Source organism: Spermophilus citellus, assembly GCF_964194105.1.
Source record: "Spermophilus citellus genome assembly, chromosome: 17".
Taxonomy (NCBI): domain Eukaryota; kingdom Metazoa; phylum Chordata; class Mammalia; order Rodentia; family Sciuridae; genus Spermophilus; species Spermophilus citellus.
The window spans coordinates 25141940-25155987 of NC_138199.1; the positions used below are offsets into that span (position 1 = coordinate 25141940).

Here is a 14048-nt window from a genome sequence, read left to right on the forward strand (position 1 = left end):
GAGAAGTTTACCTTCTCAATAGGTTGGAGCAGGGGCAGATTTTTTTGTGGGCGTGTGTGTGGTGCTGGGATTGAACCCAGGGCCTAGTACACACCAAGGCAAGCGCTCCATCAACTATATCCCCAACCTGGGAGCTGGTTATCTTGATAGGGTGGAGGAAGGGCTCTGAAGGCATTAGCATTTCAATCCCCCTCCAACTTCCCAGATCCAAATTGGCCTTCATTCTGACTGATGACCTAACTTTAAGTCTGGCTTCAGATACAACCCTTTCCAAGCCAAGAAGCAGGGGTGGCCAGAAGCCACCCCCTTCTCTGCCATTGTAAAGAGCATCTCTGATTTAATAGAACTCTCCATCCCACCATCTCTATCTCCCCCTCAGAAAAAAAAATAAATCTTTATCTCCCAACTTAGTAATGTACCAAAATCTATCTAGTTATTTTAGCCCCAAACCTGGCATCCCTGTCTATTCCTCTTCCCTGACACCCAACCCATCACCTCCTCCAATCCCCACTCCAACCAACTTCTAATTAGCCCAAATCTGATCTGTTTTCATATCACAATGGTTTAATCCACGCATCTTCCATCTTCCTGCTTCTTCTACCTTTGCCTGCAATCCATCCCACACACAGCAGCCAGATAATCTTTTTAAAATGCAAATATGATGTGAAACTCTCCAGGGAGCTCCCAGCACACTCAGAATGAAATCCAAACTCCTGATCCTGGCCTGGGGTGCTGTAGGGGCTTGCTTCTCTGAACCCCACCCCCACCCTCTACCAGCCTCCTCCCCTTTATCTCTAGGGTTTCTGTAGCAGCAATGTCCTTTGCCCCTCCTAGAACTTTGCCCTAGGGGAGAAAGGGTTCTTCTCGTCATTCACGTCAGCCCACAAGTCACCTCCCGGTGACTGACCACTCCCTCAAATCAGTATTTTAGAACTTACTGAATTCTTTTCAATTAGCAAGATTTTTTTTTAACGGGCATTGTATTCACACGCTTCAAAATTTTAAAAGCTGCCTCTGACCTCCTACATTCCTTCTTCTTCTTTTCTTTTTTCCATAGTTATCTTTGTAAGTGTATTTGACTACTTGTTCTCAGCCGCCTCCTCCCATTAGAAAGAAAGTACATCTAATTGGTGGCTTTGTTCCAGCCCGCGGCCCGGCTCAGCACGGTGCACAGCACCCAGTAGAGCTCAATAATTGTTGAATGGCTCAATGCTCGCAGGGGCCGCTCTGGAACGAGATGGATCGATCGCCCTCACTTGGACCTATTTTCCGAGTGGGATATGCAGGAACCCAAGCCGTAAGCTGAAAAAGAGAGGAACGAACTGAGGGTTTTCCACCCAGGGAGCGGAAAGGCGGGCCCTCTCTGGCCCCGCCCCGGCCCGGCAGGCCCCGCCCCGGCCCGTAGGCGGGCCGACCCAGTACGCCTGCGCCGAGGCCTGACCTGGAAGCTGCTGTCTTGCGACCCCACGTGTTCCGTGGAGCATGGCGGAGATCAAGAGTTGCGATGTGGCGCAGCCTGTTTCTACCCAAGATGCGACGCAGGCCGACCGCCATGGCCTGCTGGAGCATAGCCGCGAGTTCTTGGACTTCTTCTGGGACATTGCAAAGCCGCATCAGGAGACGCGGCTTGAGGCCACCGAGAAACTGCTGGATTACCTGCGCACCAGGCCGACGGTATGGTGGCGGGGCCTGGCGCAGCGCGCCGCGGAAGTCCCGGCTAGGAAGCTTCCTCGGGCCCCGAGATTTGGGACAGGGACCTGTGGTAGCGACCCTGGTGCTAAGGAGGGTGAGGGCGGGCCCTTTTGTCACTGCTCCACACGGGGAACGCTGTTGGTTCCTTAGGGATCCGAGATGAAGTATGCCCTGAAGCGCCTAATTACTGGACTGGGGACGGGGAGAGAAACCGCTCGGCCGTGCTTCAGTCTGGCTCTGGCACAGGTGAGGCGGGGCTCCTGGGCAGAGTGGTGGGGTGCAATGAGAACGGATGTCTCCGCTGCAGGAAAGGGGGCCGTCTGAGTGAGAAGCCAAGGGCATCCTCACATGGAGCTAGTGTGAGCAAGGCCTGGCTAGGAAGAAATTCGGGCAGGTGGAATAAAAATTTGAACAAGTTTTCTTTAATGTTTTTGAGACCCGGGCCTGGCTGTGTTGCCCAGGCTTTCCTCGAACTCCCTATCTGCCCCCATCCCCAGCATACTGAGTACCTTTGATACTTAAATTAGCAGCATACCTCTTAGATGTGGCTGCTGGGATCGGGAAACTTTGGAGTGGTCTCCAGCAAAGCTCAGCTCCCTGGCCACATGAGGGATTTCAGCTGATCATGGGCCATTCTCTGAGAAACTTGTACAAAAGAGTAAAAACTTACTTCTTTACGATCAGCCTAAAGAGGCTCAGAGCAGGTGGTGAGAATGGGGTGAGTTGTCTGGGAATCACAGGCAAGCAACCTAAGGGGCATAGCCACTATAGACCTACCTTCTGAATCCCTGGTCGGGCCAGGGCAGGGAAGCAAGATTCAATTTCATTTGAGCCGTGGTAGTCCATCCTCAGGCATCCTTGGGGAGCCAGGGTTTCCTGGGAAAAGTTGAAGGAAGAATGGAGGTTGGTGTCTGGTGGCACATAGCTGGGCCTCCCTGCTAAGCCCCTTTCTTCCTCCCGCCCCTACTCCTGGCAGCTGTTACAGTCTTTTGAAGACATCCCTTTGTGCAGCATCCTGCAGCAGATACAAGAAAAATATGATCTGGAGAAGGTGAAGAAGGTGAGCCGTCCCTAGGGAAGTCAACAATCTCGCTCTCACCCCGGGTGAAGTGATGGGGGGATGGAAAGCATTTGGGCTCTTCTCACCTAGGTCTGGAATCCTTTTCTAGGCAATGATGAGATCTGCTCTCTTTGCGAACCTGTTTGGGGTGCTAGCCCTCTTTCAGTCTGGCCGGCTGGTAAAGGTAAAGGCTTTGGGGATACAGGGGGCACATGGACTAACTTGGAAGTGGGGTGGGCACAATAACATTTAACACGCCCTCTGCCCTCTATATACCAGGACCAGGAGGCCCTGCTGAAGTCAATAAAGCTGCTGCAAACCTTGGCCCAGCACCACAACCACTTACACAGTCAGCCCCTGAAGGCCCTTATGGACATCCTCTCTGAGGTATGGGCTTACCACTGTGGGATCTATCATGGGTCACATTATCTGCTATGGAAACATTGAGAAGACTCCAATTACCACATGAGAACACTCTAGAGTAGCACTGTCCTATAGAATTATAAAGGTGTGTAACTGGAAAGTTTTTAGTACTTGCGTTGAAAAGGTAAAACTAAAGCTGTAGTTTGATAATATTTTACTTAATCTAGTAGTAAGTCTAAGATGCTCATTTAAACATGCAATCCATGTAAGGACATATTCATTCTTTTTGTATTATATCTCTGAAATCAAGCATGTATTTCATACTTAGAACACATTTCCTTTCAAGTAAGATGCATTACAAGTACTTGGTAGCCATGCATGGCTAGTGGTTTTCCTGCTGGGCAGCACAGGTTTTGGATAATGCCTGACACACAGTGAGTATGTTAAACATTTCTTGTTATTGTGTTCAAGGCTGACCTTTCATGGGCCTCCATTGCCCTTCCTGAGACTGAAGTAAGTTCATACTAGAACCATTTGCTACTGAAGAAAAAGGAAGGGGCCTGACATGTCCCAGACTGGCTTTCTATGTGGTCTTACCTCAAAGCCAGAAGGACCTGAATCCAAATCCCATCTCTTCACATAGGGCCCCTTATATAAGAAATGGGTTCATCCTCTATAAGACCAGAAAAAGAATAACTTGAAGCATAACTCCAGGCCAGTTAGCATTAATGGGGTGCTTTACAAACTCAGCTTCCTGGGAATTTGAGATATTTCTAACAAATGCCCTGGTACCTGTCAAGGTAGATTGTAACTATCCTACTTCAGACTAACATAATGCCATGAAGCCCCATAGATAGAACAGGTCCCAGAGGGAGCTACTTTGTCTTAACCTGTCTCCCCATTACCAGGTCCCAGAGGCCACATTCCAGGAGATCTTGCCGGAGGTCATCACAGGTGACCTGAATGTAGTTCTCAGTTCCCCTCACCACCTGGAGCTCTTCCTATTGGCTCAGCAGAAGGTACCCACAAAGCTCAAGAAGCTGATGGGATCAGTCGACCTGCTGTCAGATGAGAATATTCCCAGGTGTGAGGGAATTGGGTCGATGAGCTCGCCCTGGGAACACTGCACCCTTGTCTGCTAGTGGGTGTTTACTGAGTCCCCTCTGCCATCCTCCCCAGTCTGGTGAATGTACTGAAGATGATGGCCACCTCTGTGAAGAAGGAACACAAGCTGCCCAGCCTGGCTTTGAACCTGCTCCGCCTGGCACTGAAGGAGGACAGGTTCTCACGGTTCTGGAAGGAAGTGGTAGAGCAAGGGCTGCTAAAGAAGCAGTCCTGGCCAGCCTGGTGCGTGTGGCATCATCTCCCCTTCACCCCCCCCCCTCCCTGTATGGGTGGGACCTGCCCTGCAGTCCAGTCTGGGGCACTGGGAGCTCTGACCAGGCTTTGTCCCATTCCTTAGCTACCTGTGTTTCCGTCTGCTGGGCGCAGCCCTGCCCCTGCTATCCACAGAGCAGCTTCAGTTGGTGATGCAGGGAGACTTGATCCGCCTTTTCGGAGAACACACGGTCACTACTAAGGTGGGCTTTATGCTGTGCTGTTCAGCATTGCCAAAAAGGAAGGGCCAGACAGCAACCTCTTCCTGCCAAGGAGGAGGGTCTGGGGGCCTGGGGGGTCCCTGGCCTCTGGGTAGGGTGAGCTGCCTGACGCCAGCCTGAAGGGAGTTTGGACAGGCTCAGGCCCTTCTGTCGTCAAGTCCACTTATAAGTGAGTGTAGCCAGTTGTCTGTTTAGACTTCCCAGATTGCAAAGGATATGAAGATTAAACAAGTTGCAAGAAAATGTAGCATGGCATTGACACATAGTAAGCATGTGAGAACTGGTGGTTTTTTAATTCTAGGATAGTGCAGCTAGAAAACTGGCATAGCAGGATTCAAGCCCAGGTCAGCCTGGACTCTTAACCACCCCTCCACACTGCATCAAGCTGGGAAAGCAGCCCATCCCCGTTGGTTGAAGTGAAATGGGGACCTTCTGAGGCTGGCGGTGCAGAAACAGGAGATGTCAGATATAGGGAGGCCTTGACACCAAACAGAAGTGATGGGGGAACAGGGAGTCATTGCAAGTTTTAAGTTCAACCCAGCTGGGTACAGAGGAGGGGTTCTGGACCTGGGTTTAGCCTGTAGTGGAAGAGGCTGGTGGTGCTAACCCATGCCTAATTCTTACAGCTCCCGAACCAGTTCAAGTTTGTCCCAGAAATGAGCGAGTACATTGGCACTTTCCTGGAGGGGAGCCAGGATGACCCTGAGCGGCAGTTGGCTGTGCTGGTGGCCTTCTCATCCATTACCGAACAGGGCATCCCTGTCATGCCTACCTTCTGGCGGGTCACGCAGTTCCTGAATCCCCAGGCCCTGCAGGACTATGTGGCCTGGCTACAGGACATGTTTCTTAAGCCCAACCTGGACTCCTTGATTGAGTTTAGCACCACCAACCAGAAGAAATCCCAGAATGCTTCACTCAACATGTGAGTGGGCCTGGGGACAGGGGGCGTACCCAGGCTTCTGGAATTTTCTTCCTGAACTACTGAACCCAGACTCTCCCAGTGTTGTGGCTTCAAACTACAAAAGGGTGCAGGGAAGAACCTTAGCTCTTAAGGATGGTCTTGGCCTTGCCACCCTGGTGTTCAGGGCAGGAAGATCTTGGTTTCCTGTCAAGATGGGGCAAAAGAATATCCTGCTTTGGACATCTCTGAATGGCTTCCATGACCTTAGCTACTGTCTCTCCAGGCCTGAGCGAGCTGTGTGCCGTCTGCGGAAATGGATCATCCACCGAATGGTGAACATTGTGGACCAGTTGCACCAGGAGAAGGAAGAGGCCTTGATTGATCAGGTGGCCAGGTACAAAATGTGTCTGCTTCCCAACTCCCTGTGGGTGGTATGGCCAAATAATTGGGTCCTTTGCCTAGTCCTAGTTTGGGTCTTCATTGAGCCAGATGCCTTCAGGTTGAGCCATACTAGGGAGCAGCAAGCAGAGGGATTTAGAGGAATTCTCCAGAAACCTAGGAAGTGTGGGGCTACAAAGGACTGACAGGCTCAGGCTTGCCCTGCATGTCCTACAGGCAGCCTTTGCACACGGATGTTGTATGGGAAGCTCCAAATCTCCCATCTGCCAGACACAGAGCCAGGGTTGGGGGGGGGGGTGTTTGTTCCATGCACACAATCCCACGGGAAGCAGCCTCACCAGCCCTGCATGGGCCTTGGCCATTGGCTGCACAACCTCACATCTGCCTTGGTCCAAGGGGGGAGCTCTCCTTTTAGCTCCATGCTCAGTTGGGGATTCGGGCCAGAGAAATGACCCCTTCCTGTCATTGCCTGGCTGCTTCTGGCCTTGCCCCGTAGGCTCCAGAGTCTGTGCCCAAAACCAGAGTTATGGCTCCTTCCTCCTGGTACCACACCATCTATGGTGCCACCTCAAGAGGGGAACCTGTCAAAACAAATGGTGCTGACAGGCAGCACTCATTGCTTTCCCCAGGTTTTGTTTGTTCCACTCGTTCTTTAAGACAAAGAATCCCATGGATCAGATTCCAGAGACTAAGCAGCAGCTTTCCATCCCTCTGGATGTCCGCACCAGAGATTTCATCATCGCCGCTTTCTTCAGGTGGGACTTGGGCAACTCAGGAGAAGCCTGGGGGGTGACAGTGGCCTTGAGAACACTTGCTTCTTCCTATTACAAGCTGGGAGCAACAGCAAAGTTCCAGTGTATTCTTCTAGGTCCAGGGCCTGGGGACTGAATCCTGGGGTGGGTAGAGGAATGGTGTCTTGTTCACTAGTAGAGACCTGTGACCCCTGTCTCCACTCTTGCCCAGCCTGCTACAGACACTCAGCATAAAGTTCAAGCAAGCACCAGACCAGACCCAGGGTGGGAAGTCTTGGACGTACCACCTGGTGCGGTTGGCAGACACGCTATTGAACCACAGCGGCAACGTGGACGCCGTGACACCCTTCACAACGGAGCAGCGCCAGGCCTGGGACCAGTGAGGGCATGGAACTTCAAAGGTGGGTGGGACACTTAGGTCTGGCTGGCAGCAGTCGTCTGCAAACATCCCTATCTTGCCACAGGATGCTAGAGACCCTGAAGGAACTAGAGGCCCGCTCCTCAGAGGCAAAGGCCACTGCCTTCCAGCACCTCTTGCTCCTGGTGGGCATCCATCTCTTCAAGGTATGGTGGTCTGGAAGGGAGAGACATAGGAACTTGGTGTTCTAGGGCACAATGGGTCCCATATTGAGAGGCTCAAGGGCTCTCTGATGGCCAGGGAAGGCTCTGTGGGGGCAGAAGTTAGGTTTCCCAAGATATCCCAGTCCTATGCAGACTTTGCAACCCAGGGGAAATCTCTGTCCACTTGCCAGACACCAGACAGCATTCCAAGCTTTCCATGCAGGGCCTCTTGTAATCCCCACAGCTTTGAAGTAGGCACTTCCCCGCATCTGAATTATAGGGAATCAAAAACAAGTAACTTGTCCTGTACCTCATAATAAGTGGCTGGGTTACAATTGTCCCCCAGGACTTACCAGATGTTCCTCACTGACCAGAGGTGATGGATTAGAAGGAGAAAATGGGCCTTGGGGAGGCAATCCCAGCATCCATTGGGTGTGTCATTTTGATAGTCAGTTAAAAATGGTACCTAGTTTTTATGTTTCTCCTCCCTGCAGGACAGCGCTACCGCTTGAGCCACATCCCCAGCCCGGGTCATTAGCTCTTGGGCTGCCCCCAGTCTTCCATTCTGGGTGATGACAGTGACTGTCACAGGGCAGAAAGTTACCAGAGTGTTCAAAGCCTCTAAAGTGCCAGCTACTCCTGTGTGGTCAGCCCCTCCCCTGACTCAGCAGGGGCATGAGCAAGGCCCCACCCCTGATTTCTCTTCTGCCCTCAGTCTCCCACAGAGAGCTGTGATCTCCTAGGTGACATCCAGACCTGCATCAAGAAGAGCATGGGGGAGAAGACCCGCCGCCGTTCCCGTGCCAAAGCCACTGGTGGGTCATTGCCCCTGGGGTAGGGTGGGAAGGGTATGTCCTTGGGGGTGATAGGGAGCCAGAACAGGGCTGACCTGGGTAGCCAGGCCAGCAGTATTGTGCCCAGACTCAGCCCTCTTCCCTGCTTACAGACTCACAGGAACCGCCATGGGTGGAGGTGATGGTGGAGATCCTGCTGTCCCTATTGGCCCAGCCCAGCCACCTGATGCGCCAGGTGGCCCGGAATGTGTTTGGCCACATCTGCCCCCACCTGACCCCACATGCCCTGCAGCTAGTCCTAGATGTGAGTTGGGCCTTTGGGAAGAGGAATCTGGGGTGGGGCTCACCATATACCATGCTATACTAGGGGTGCCACATCATCCCTCTGTCCCCTGCTCTAACCGGCAGTCAGGGGGCATGGGGTCCTTGCTCAAGCTGTTGCCCTGCCAGCCTCTTCCAGGCACCTGAGGCTTGTCAAGGAGACACTGGTAACCCATTTTCTTCCTGAGAGGAGAACCTTTGACCAAGACCAGTGTCCTGAGGTGGGCTGGGGTACGGTGCAGTAGGTAGGAATTGATCTGGGAATCCTTCCCAGGTGCTGAACCCTGAGACAAACCAGGATGAGGATGACAACGTGGTGGTCACTGATGATTCCGATGAGAAGCAACTAATGGATTCAGAGGTACCTGGTGGTGAGGGGCAGGGCTGGGTGGGCAGCTGTCAGCAGGCACGTGGCATTGGGGAGGTCTGACTCACATGCCACCACAGAATGAGAATAAGGACAGTGAAGACAATCGAAACTCAGAGAGTGAAGAAGATAGTGAGGATGGAGAGGAGAGCGAGGAGGAGGAGCGTGATGAGGACGTGGACCCCGGCTTCCGCCAGCAGCTAATGGCCGTGCTACATGCTGGGAAGGCGCTGGTGAGCAGGAGCCAAGGGAGGGACTCGTGCATGGCTGTGTGTCTGTGCCTTCCTGAGGCCAGGCTGATGGCTGGGCCCCTGCTTCTCAGGGTGGAGTGGATGGTGAGGAGGATGAAGAGGAGCTGGGGGATGAAGCCATGATGGCTCTGGACCAGAACCTCGCCAGCCTCTTTGCTGAGCAGAAGCTGCGTATTCAGGCCCGGAGAGATGAGAAGAACAAGCAGCAAAAGGAGAAGGCGCTCCGGGTGGCCTTCCAGATCCGGGTGAGCATGCAGGTCGCCTGGGCCCTGCCTCTCCCCTCCCTCTGCACAAGCTCCCATGCTGGCTGACCGCTCCGCCCCACCTTGGCCATAGGTGCTGGACCTTATTGAGGTGCTGGTGACCAAGCAGCCTGAGAACCCCTTGGTCCTGGAGCTGCTGGAACCGCTGCTGAGCATCATCCGGCGCAGCATGCGCAGCAGCAGCACCGCCCGGCAGGAGCAGGATCTTTTGCACAAGACGGCCCGCATCTTCATGTGAGCAGGGCAGGGGTGTAGAACAGGCCCAGAACCAAGGCTGGGAATAGCCAGACCTTCAGGGTTACCCAGATAGGAAGATTGAGCCAAGATTGAAACCCAGGTCCAGTAATTCGAGCTCCCTGCTCTGACCTGCGGCATGTGCCACTCAGTAACTCACAGAGCCCTTAATGCATCCTCCCATTCTCAGACTTCATGCCACCCAGACCCCAGAACTGGGAGTTGGGCCCCAGCCCTTCCCTGCCCTCGCAATAGTTAGGACACCAGTCATCCAGTACCGTAGTCCTACCAGGATGACAGGCCTGTGGTAGGGGATTAGAGACAGTGGGAGTCCACTGTGGGGGTCACTAACCCAGTCCTGGGAGAATTGGGAGCTGCAGAATTAATGGGAGGTCATCAGGGGCCTAGGGCAGGACAGATGGGAGGAAATGTGAGGAGCTGGTCACGGCAGCTGCAACTGGAAGGCAAGGCAGGCAGCGTAGCAGGAGGGCCCATATGGGCCGAGCTGGTCCATGGAGCCATTTTCCACAGGAACTAGGGGGCAAGGGAAGGCCTGGGATGGAGAGGGTTTGGGGAGGGCTGTTCTAGAGGCAGAGAACTGGGCTAGAGCAGCAGCTGGAGAGAGACAATGTCTGTGCCAGTTTCTGACCTGCCTTCCAGAACTCAGGTGCTAGAAGAGAAGGCCTAGGGACCTGGGACACCGAGTAACATTGCAGAGACAGGGTAGTGGCCCCCAAGACAACCTCGTGCCAGCTCCAGGTCACGCTTGTTTAGACAGTTCTGCCTTCTGCTTGGATAGTGTCCAGTTCGCCAACTGTCCTCCCTCTCATCCCATGCTCTCCTACGAGAGACTGTGTAGGATGTCGATAGAAGATGGGGACCAATCGGGGTGTTGGGTGCCTGGGCAGCTTTTTCTTCCCTTTGCCTCATGACCTCAGAGCAAATCCATAGGACCTGAAGTGGGGCTTAGGGTCGTTCCTCTTGTAGTTGGTTGGCTTTGCTTGGCAAAAAGTAAGGTGGACAGAAGTTCTCATTGACTCTGCCTCTCCCACCCCAAGGCAACACCTGTGCCGCGCCCGGCGCTACTGCCATGACTTGGGTGACCGGGTCGAGGCTCTGCACACAAGGGTGGAACAGCTTGTGCAGCAGGCCAGCCGCCAGGCCGACTCCTCTGTCGCCCTTTACTACTTCAATGCCTCTCTCTATCTGCTGCGTGTGTTGAAGGGCAACACTGTCAAGAAGGTCATCCACAAGAGCCAGAAGCAGAAGAGAGCCAGCACCAACATAAGCTCCGAGCCACAGGAGCCACAGGTAAGCCAGGCCTGTCCTGAAAGGGCTTGGGAGAGGCCCTAAGCTCAGCACAGGAGGGGGGGGGGTGCCACCTCCAGCATTTTACACCTGGGGGTTTGAAGATAAGATTTCCCTGGGACCCAACCCTTGGCCTTCTGAAGGCAATCTGGGCTCTGCTCTCATCCTCACCCTGCCTCTCACCTGGCCCAGGCTGCCAGCTGCTTGGACTTGAACCTCGTGACCTCGATATACTCAGGAGCACTGAGTTCCTTCCTGACCAAGCGCAACAGCCCACTCACTGCTGCCATGTTCCTCAACCTCTTCTCCCGGTTCCCAGTAAGTATCAGAGCCAGCCAAGCCCCCTAAGGGTCCCTACCCAGTCCAATTACCACCTTATGGCTCTTGTCATCCCCTATAGGTGATCTGTAAGAACCTGCTCCCCATCCTGATTCAGCATGTTGCTGGCCCGGCAAGGCCCCGCCATCAGGTAAGGGCCTTCCTTGGTCCCAGCAGAGCCTATGTGAATTACTTGCTTAGCTCCCTTCTGCCTGATTATTAGTGAAGCCCAGAAGCCCTGCCCTGCTGGTCTTGGCTGTGGTGCATGCTCTTCAACAAGCAGGATGGCTGATCTGAGGGGCAAGGCCAGCTTTGCTCTTGCAGCAACCACTTTCAATCTGGCCTGAGCCCTTCATCTCCCTGCAAGAGAGGCACAAGAGATGCCTGGGTGTCTAGTTGGGTGCTGAGGCTGTTGAGGCGGCTGGAGGGAGGTGGCACTAAGTTTATAAGAGGGCCAGGAACTATCCCAACCTGAGATCCCGCCCCCAGCCACTTGGGCTCCTTGCCTGTCCCCAGTCCTCAATGTCTTCCACCTATATGAGAAGGGACACAGGTGGATGATCACAGAGCCAGAACAGCAGGGAGTTCATTGTGCATCACCTATAGCCACGTGACCTTATTTATGAGGTGTCCAATGGATTCCTGAGCTCTCAGTGGTTCCTGAGCCTTGGCCCAGCTTGCCAAGGCCCCCCGTAACCACCATCTATCTCCTTGCTGCAGGTCCAGGCCTGCCTGTTGCTCCAGAAGACTTTACCCAGGGGGGAGCTGAGACCATGTTTTGAGGAACCTGAGTGGGAGCAGCTGATTGTCCAGATTCTGGTGAAGGTTACTGAGGTAACAGCCATGGAGCGCCCTCCTTCCAATGCATCAAGAATGGTTCTCTGGGAACTTGAGCCTCCAGAGTGTGGTTTGAGGGTGTCCCAAGAGACATTTCCTCCCTCTGGGTTTGTCTGGTGAGTGGGAATGGACAGAAAGGCCTCAGGCAGCTCTCCCAGTGCCTGATTCTGACTACTTCCTCCCTAGAATCTCCGCACGCTGGGGGAGGCGCAGAACAAGTCGGAGCACCAGAAGGAGCTATCTTCCCTGGGGCTGCTCAACATTCTCCTCAAGAGTCACAAGGTGAGGCAGCAGCCTTGCAGCTGGGCCCAGTCAGGAACTTGCATTGCATAGGGTTCTGGCAGCAGACTTCCCGGGAGAGTCAGGGCTTCGTGGCAGCACGGAGATCACCAGGCAGGACTGTGGGGGCTGGGTGGCAGTGGGAGGAATCAGACTGTCCTGATTTAAGTGACTATAGAGCCATGTGTGGTTGAAGGTGACACTTGGGAAGACAGCACCACACCTGTGACTGACAAGGTGGAGGTGGGTATGGGGTGTTTGCAGGCTTCAGTAAGAGAACTGAGAAGGGTCTGGGAGCACTGGAGGCAGTGGGTGGAGTTGGAGAAGATTGAGTGTGGACAGCAACTAGGAAGGAAGCCCGGCCTTGAGCAAGAGGACATGGAGGGGTGCTGAGGAGTTGAGTCGAAGCTGGTGGGGTATGAGATGTTCACAGACTGTCAAGGTAGAGAGGCAGCTGGAAATGGGCCTCTGGGCCCCTCAGTCTGGCCAGAGGGAAGGGTTTCAGCCAGGGTGGAAGGCAGGCTTGGGCTCTGAGCAGTGCTAAAGGGAGAAGGCAGGACTCAGGGCAGAACCTTGCAAAACAGCAACATAGGGGTAGCAGCTGGACTAAGGCAGGAGGCCTGGGGCCCAGGAGCCAGGGAGAGGCCCTGCCTCCCATCACCACCGCAGCTCCAGCCTTCCCTTCCTCTGCAGAGGCGGGCTGGGAACCTGACCACACTCCTAGACGTGCTGCAGGGCCGGCAACAGATCCTGCAGCAGAGCTTGCAGCAGGGAGAGCACTTGATTGGCTCCACCCGCCTCCACGACCTCTACTGGCAGGCCCTGAAGATGCTGGGAGTCCAGTACGTTCTGGGAGGAGGACCCTTACCTTGGGAGGGGGCTGGAAAGACCCTCCCACCAATGCTGCACCTATTTTGGTTTGCGTTCTTGGGCATGGGAGCTTTGGGTACCTGGGTCCCATAGGAACTCAAGGTAGAGGTGGCCCTGCCCTCACTGGATACTTTCTTGCCTTGCTCACTACCTCCCAGGCGCCCAAAGTTGGAGAAGAAGGATGCCAAGGAAGTTTCCAGTGCCACCCAGAGTCCTGTTAGCATGAAGCGGAAGAAAAAGGGGTTCTTGCCAGAGACCAAGAAGCGTAAGAAACGCAAGTCAGAGGATGTCACAGCCATAGCCACCGGTGAAGACCAGCCCCCAAGCACGGGCAAAAGGAGGAGGAAGAAGATAAAGGCCAAGACCTCAAAGCTGCAAAACAGAAGCGAGAAGCTGTCCCAAGTGAATGGAGTCACTCCCACATCCCCGGCAGAGCCTGCAGGCAAAAAGCAACAGCAGAAGGCTCTTCCCAAAAAGGAGGTCTCAGGCAAATCCCCACAGTCCGCCCTGCCTCGGAAGAAGGCAAGGCTGTCTTTGGTCAGGAGCCCTAGCCTGTTCCAGGGTGGGGCCAAGAGAAAGCGAATGATGCGCAAGAAGGGGCGAGCGGCGCAGACACCCGCCTGCCCTTCCTCCCCCGCCACCAGAAGCCCCATAGACTCCTAGTTTTTTTTAATAAATAAGCTGCAGTCTAAGATACCAACTGCTGCCTCTGGGGAGTGGGTCAGTTGTTAGTCTGTCAGGCCGTATTTCCCCAGGGGTCCCAGGGTGGTACAACCCGGAGCTGTGGTGTTAAGTCAGGCCAGTGCAGGTGTGATCATTTCCTGGGTGCAACCCCCACCCATCCCTAGACCATTTTGCAACAGGAGCCATCAGGACATGA

At 54.2% G+C, this 14048-nt stretch overlaps 1 protein-coding gene across 1 annotated transcript; it reads left to right on the forward strand.

Moving 5' to 3' along the window:
- The first annotated feature begins 1460 nt into the window (after positions 1 to 1460).
- On the forward strand, positions 1461 to 13835 carry MYBBP1A (MYB binding protein 1a). The gene is made up of 26 exons (XM_081272883.1): positions 1461 to 1674; positions 1843 to 1938; positions 2669 to 2752; positions 2862 to 2936; positions 3032 to 3139; positions 4024 to 4199; positions 4295 to 4462; positions 4578 to 4695; positions 5340 to 5635; positions 5898 to 6008; positions 6643 to 6768; positions 6977 to 7144; positions 7230 to 7329; positions 8042 to 8141; positions 8273 to 8424; positions 8716 to 8802; positions 8889 to 9041; positions 9131 to 9304; positions 9396 to 9556; positions 10615 to 10867; positions 11057 to 11182; positions 11265 to 11333; positions 11903 to 12016; positions 12206 to 12301; positions 12992 to 13140; positions 13327 to 13835. Exons 1-26 carry the CDS (start codon positions 1483 to 1485, stop codon positions 13829 to 13831), a joined length of 3957 nt encoding a protein of 1318 aa, XP_081129009.1. The 5' UTR covers positions 1461 to 1482; the 3' UTR covers positions 13832 to 13835.
- The last annotated feature ends 213 nt before the right edge of the window (positions 13836 to 14048 follow it).

Excerpts from the sequence above, each read along its gene's own strand:
- MYBBP1A (XM_081272883.1), top strand. The coding sequence starts at position 1,483 with ATGGCGGAGATCAAGAGTTGCGATGTGGCGCAGCCTGTTTCTACCCAA. Across the intron at positions 3,140-4,023 it reads TTATGGACATCCTCTCTGAG|GTCCCAGAGGCCACATTCCA; the intron begins GTATGGGCTTAC and ends CCCCATTACCAG. Across the intron at positions 6,769-6,976 it reads ATCATCGCCGCTTTCTTCAG|CCTGCTACAGACACTCAGCA; the intron begins GTGGGACTTGGG and ends ACTCTTGCCCAG.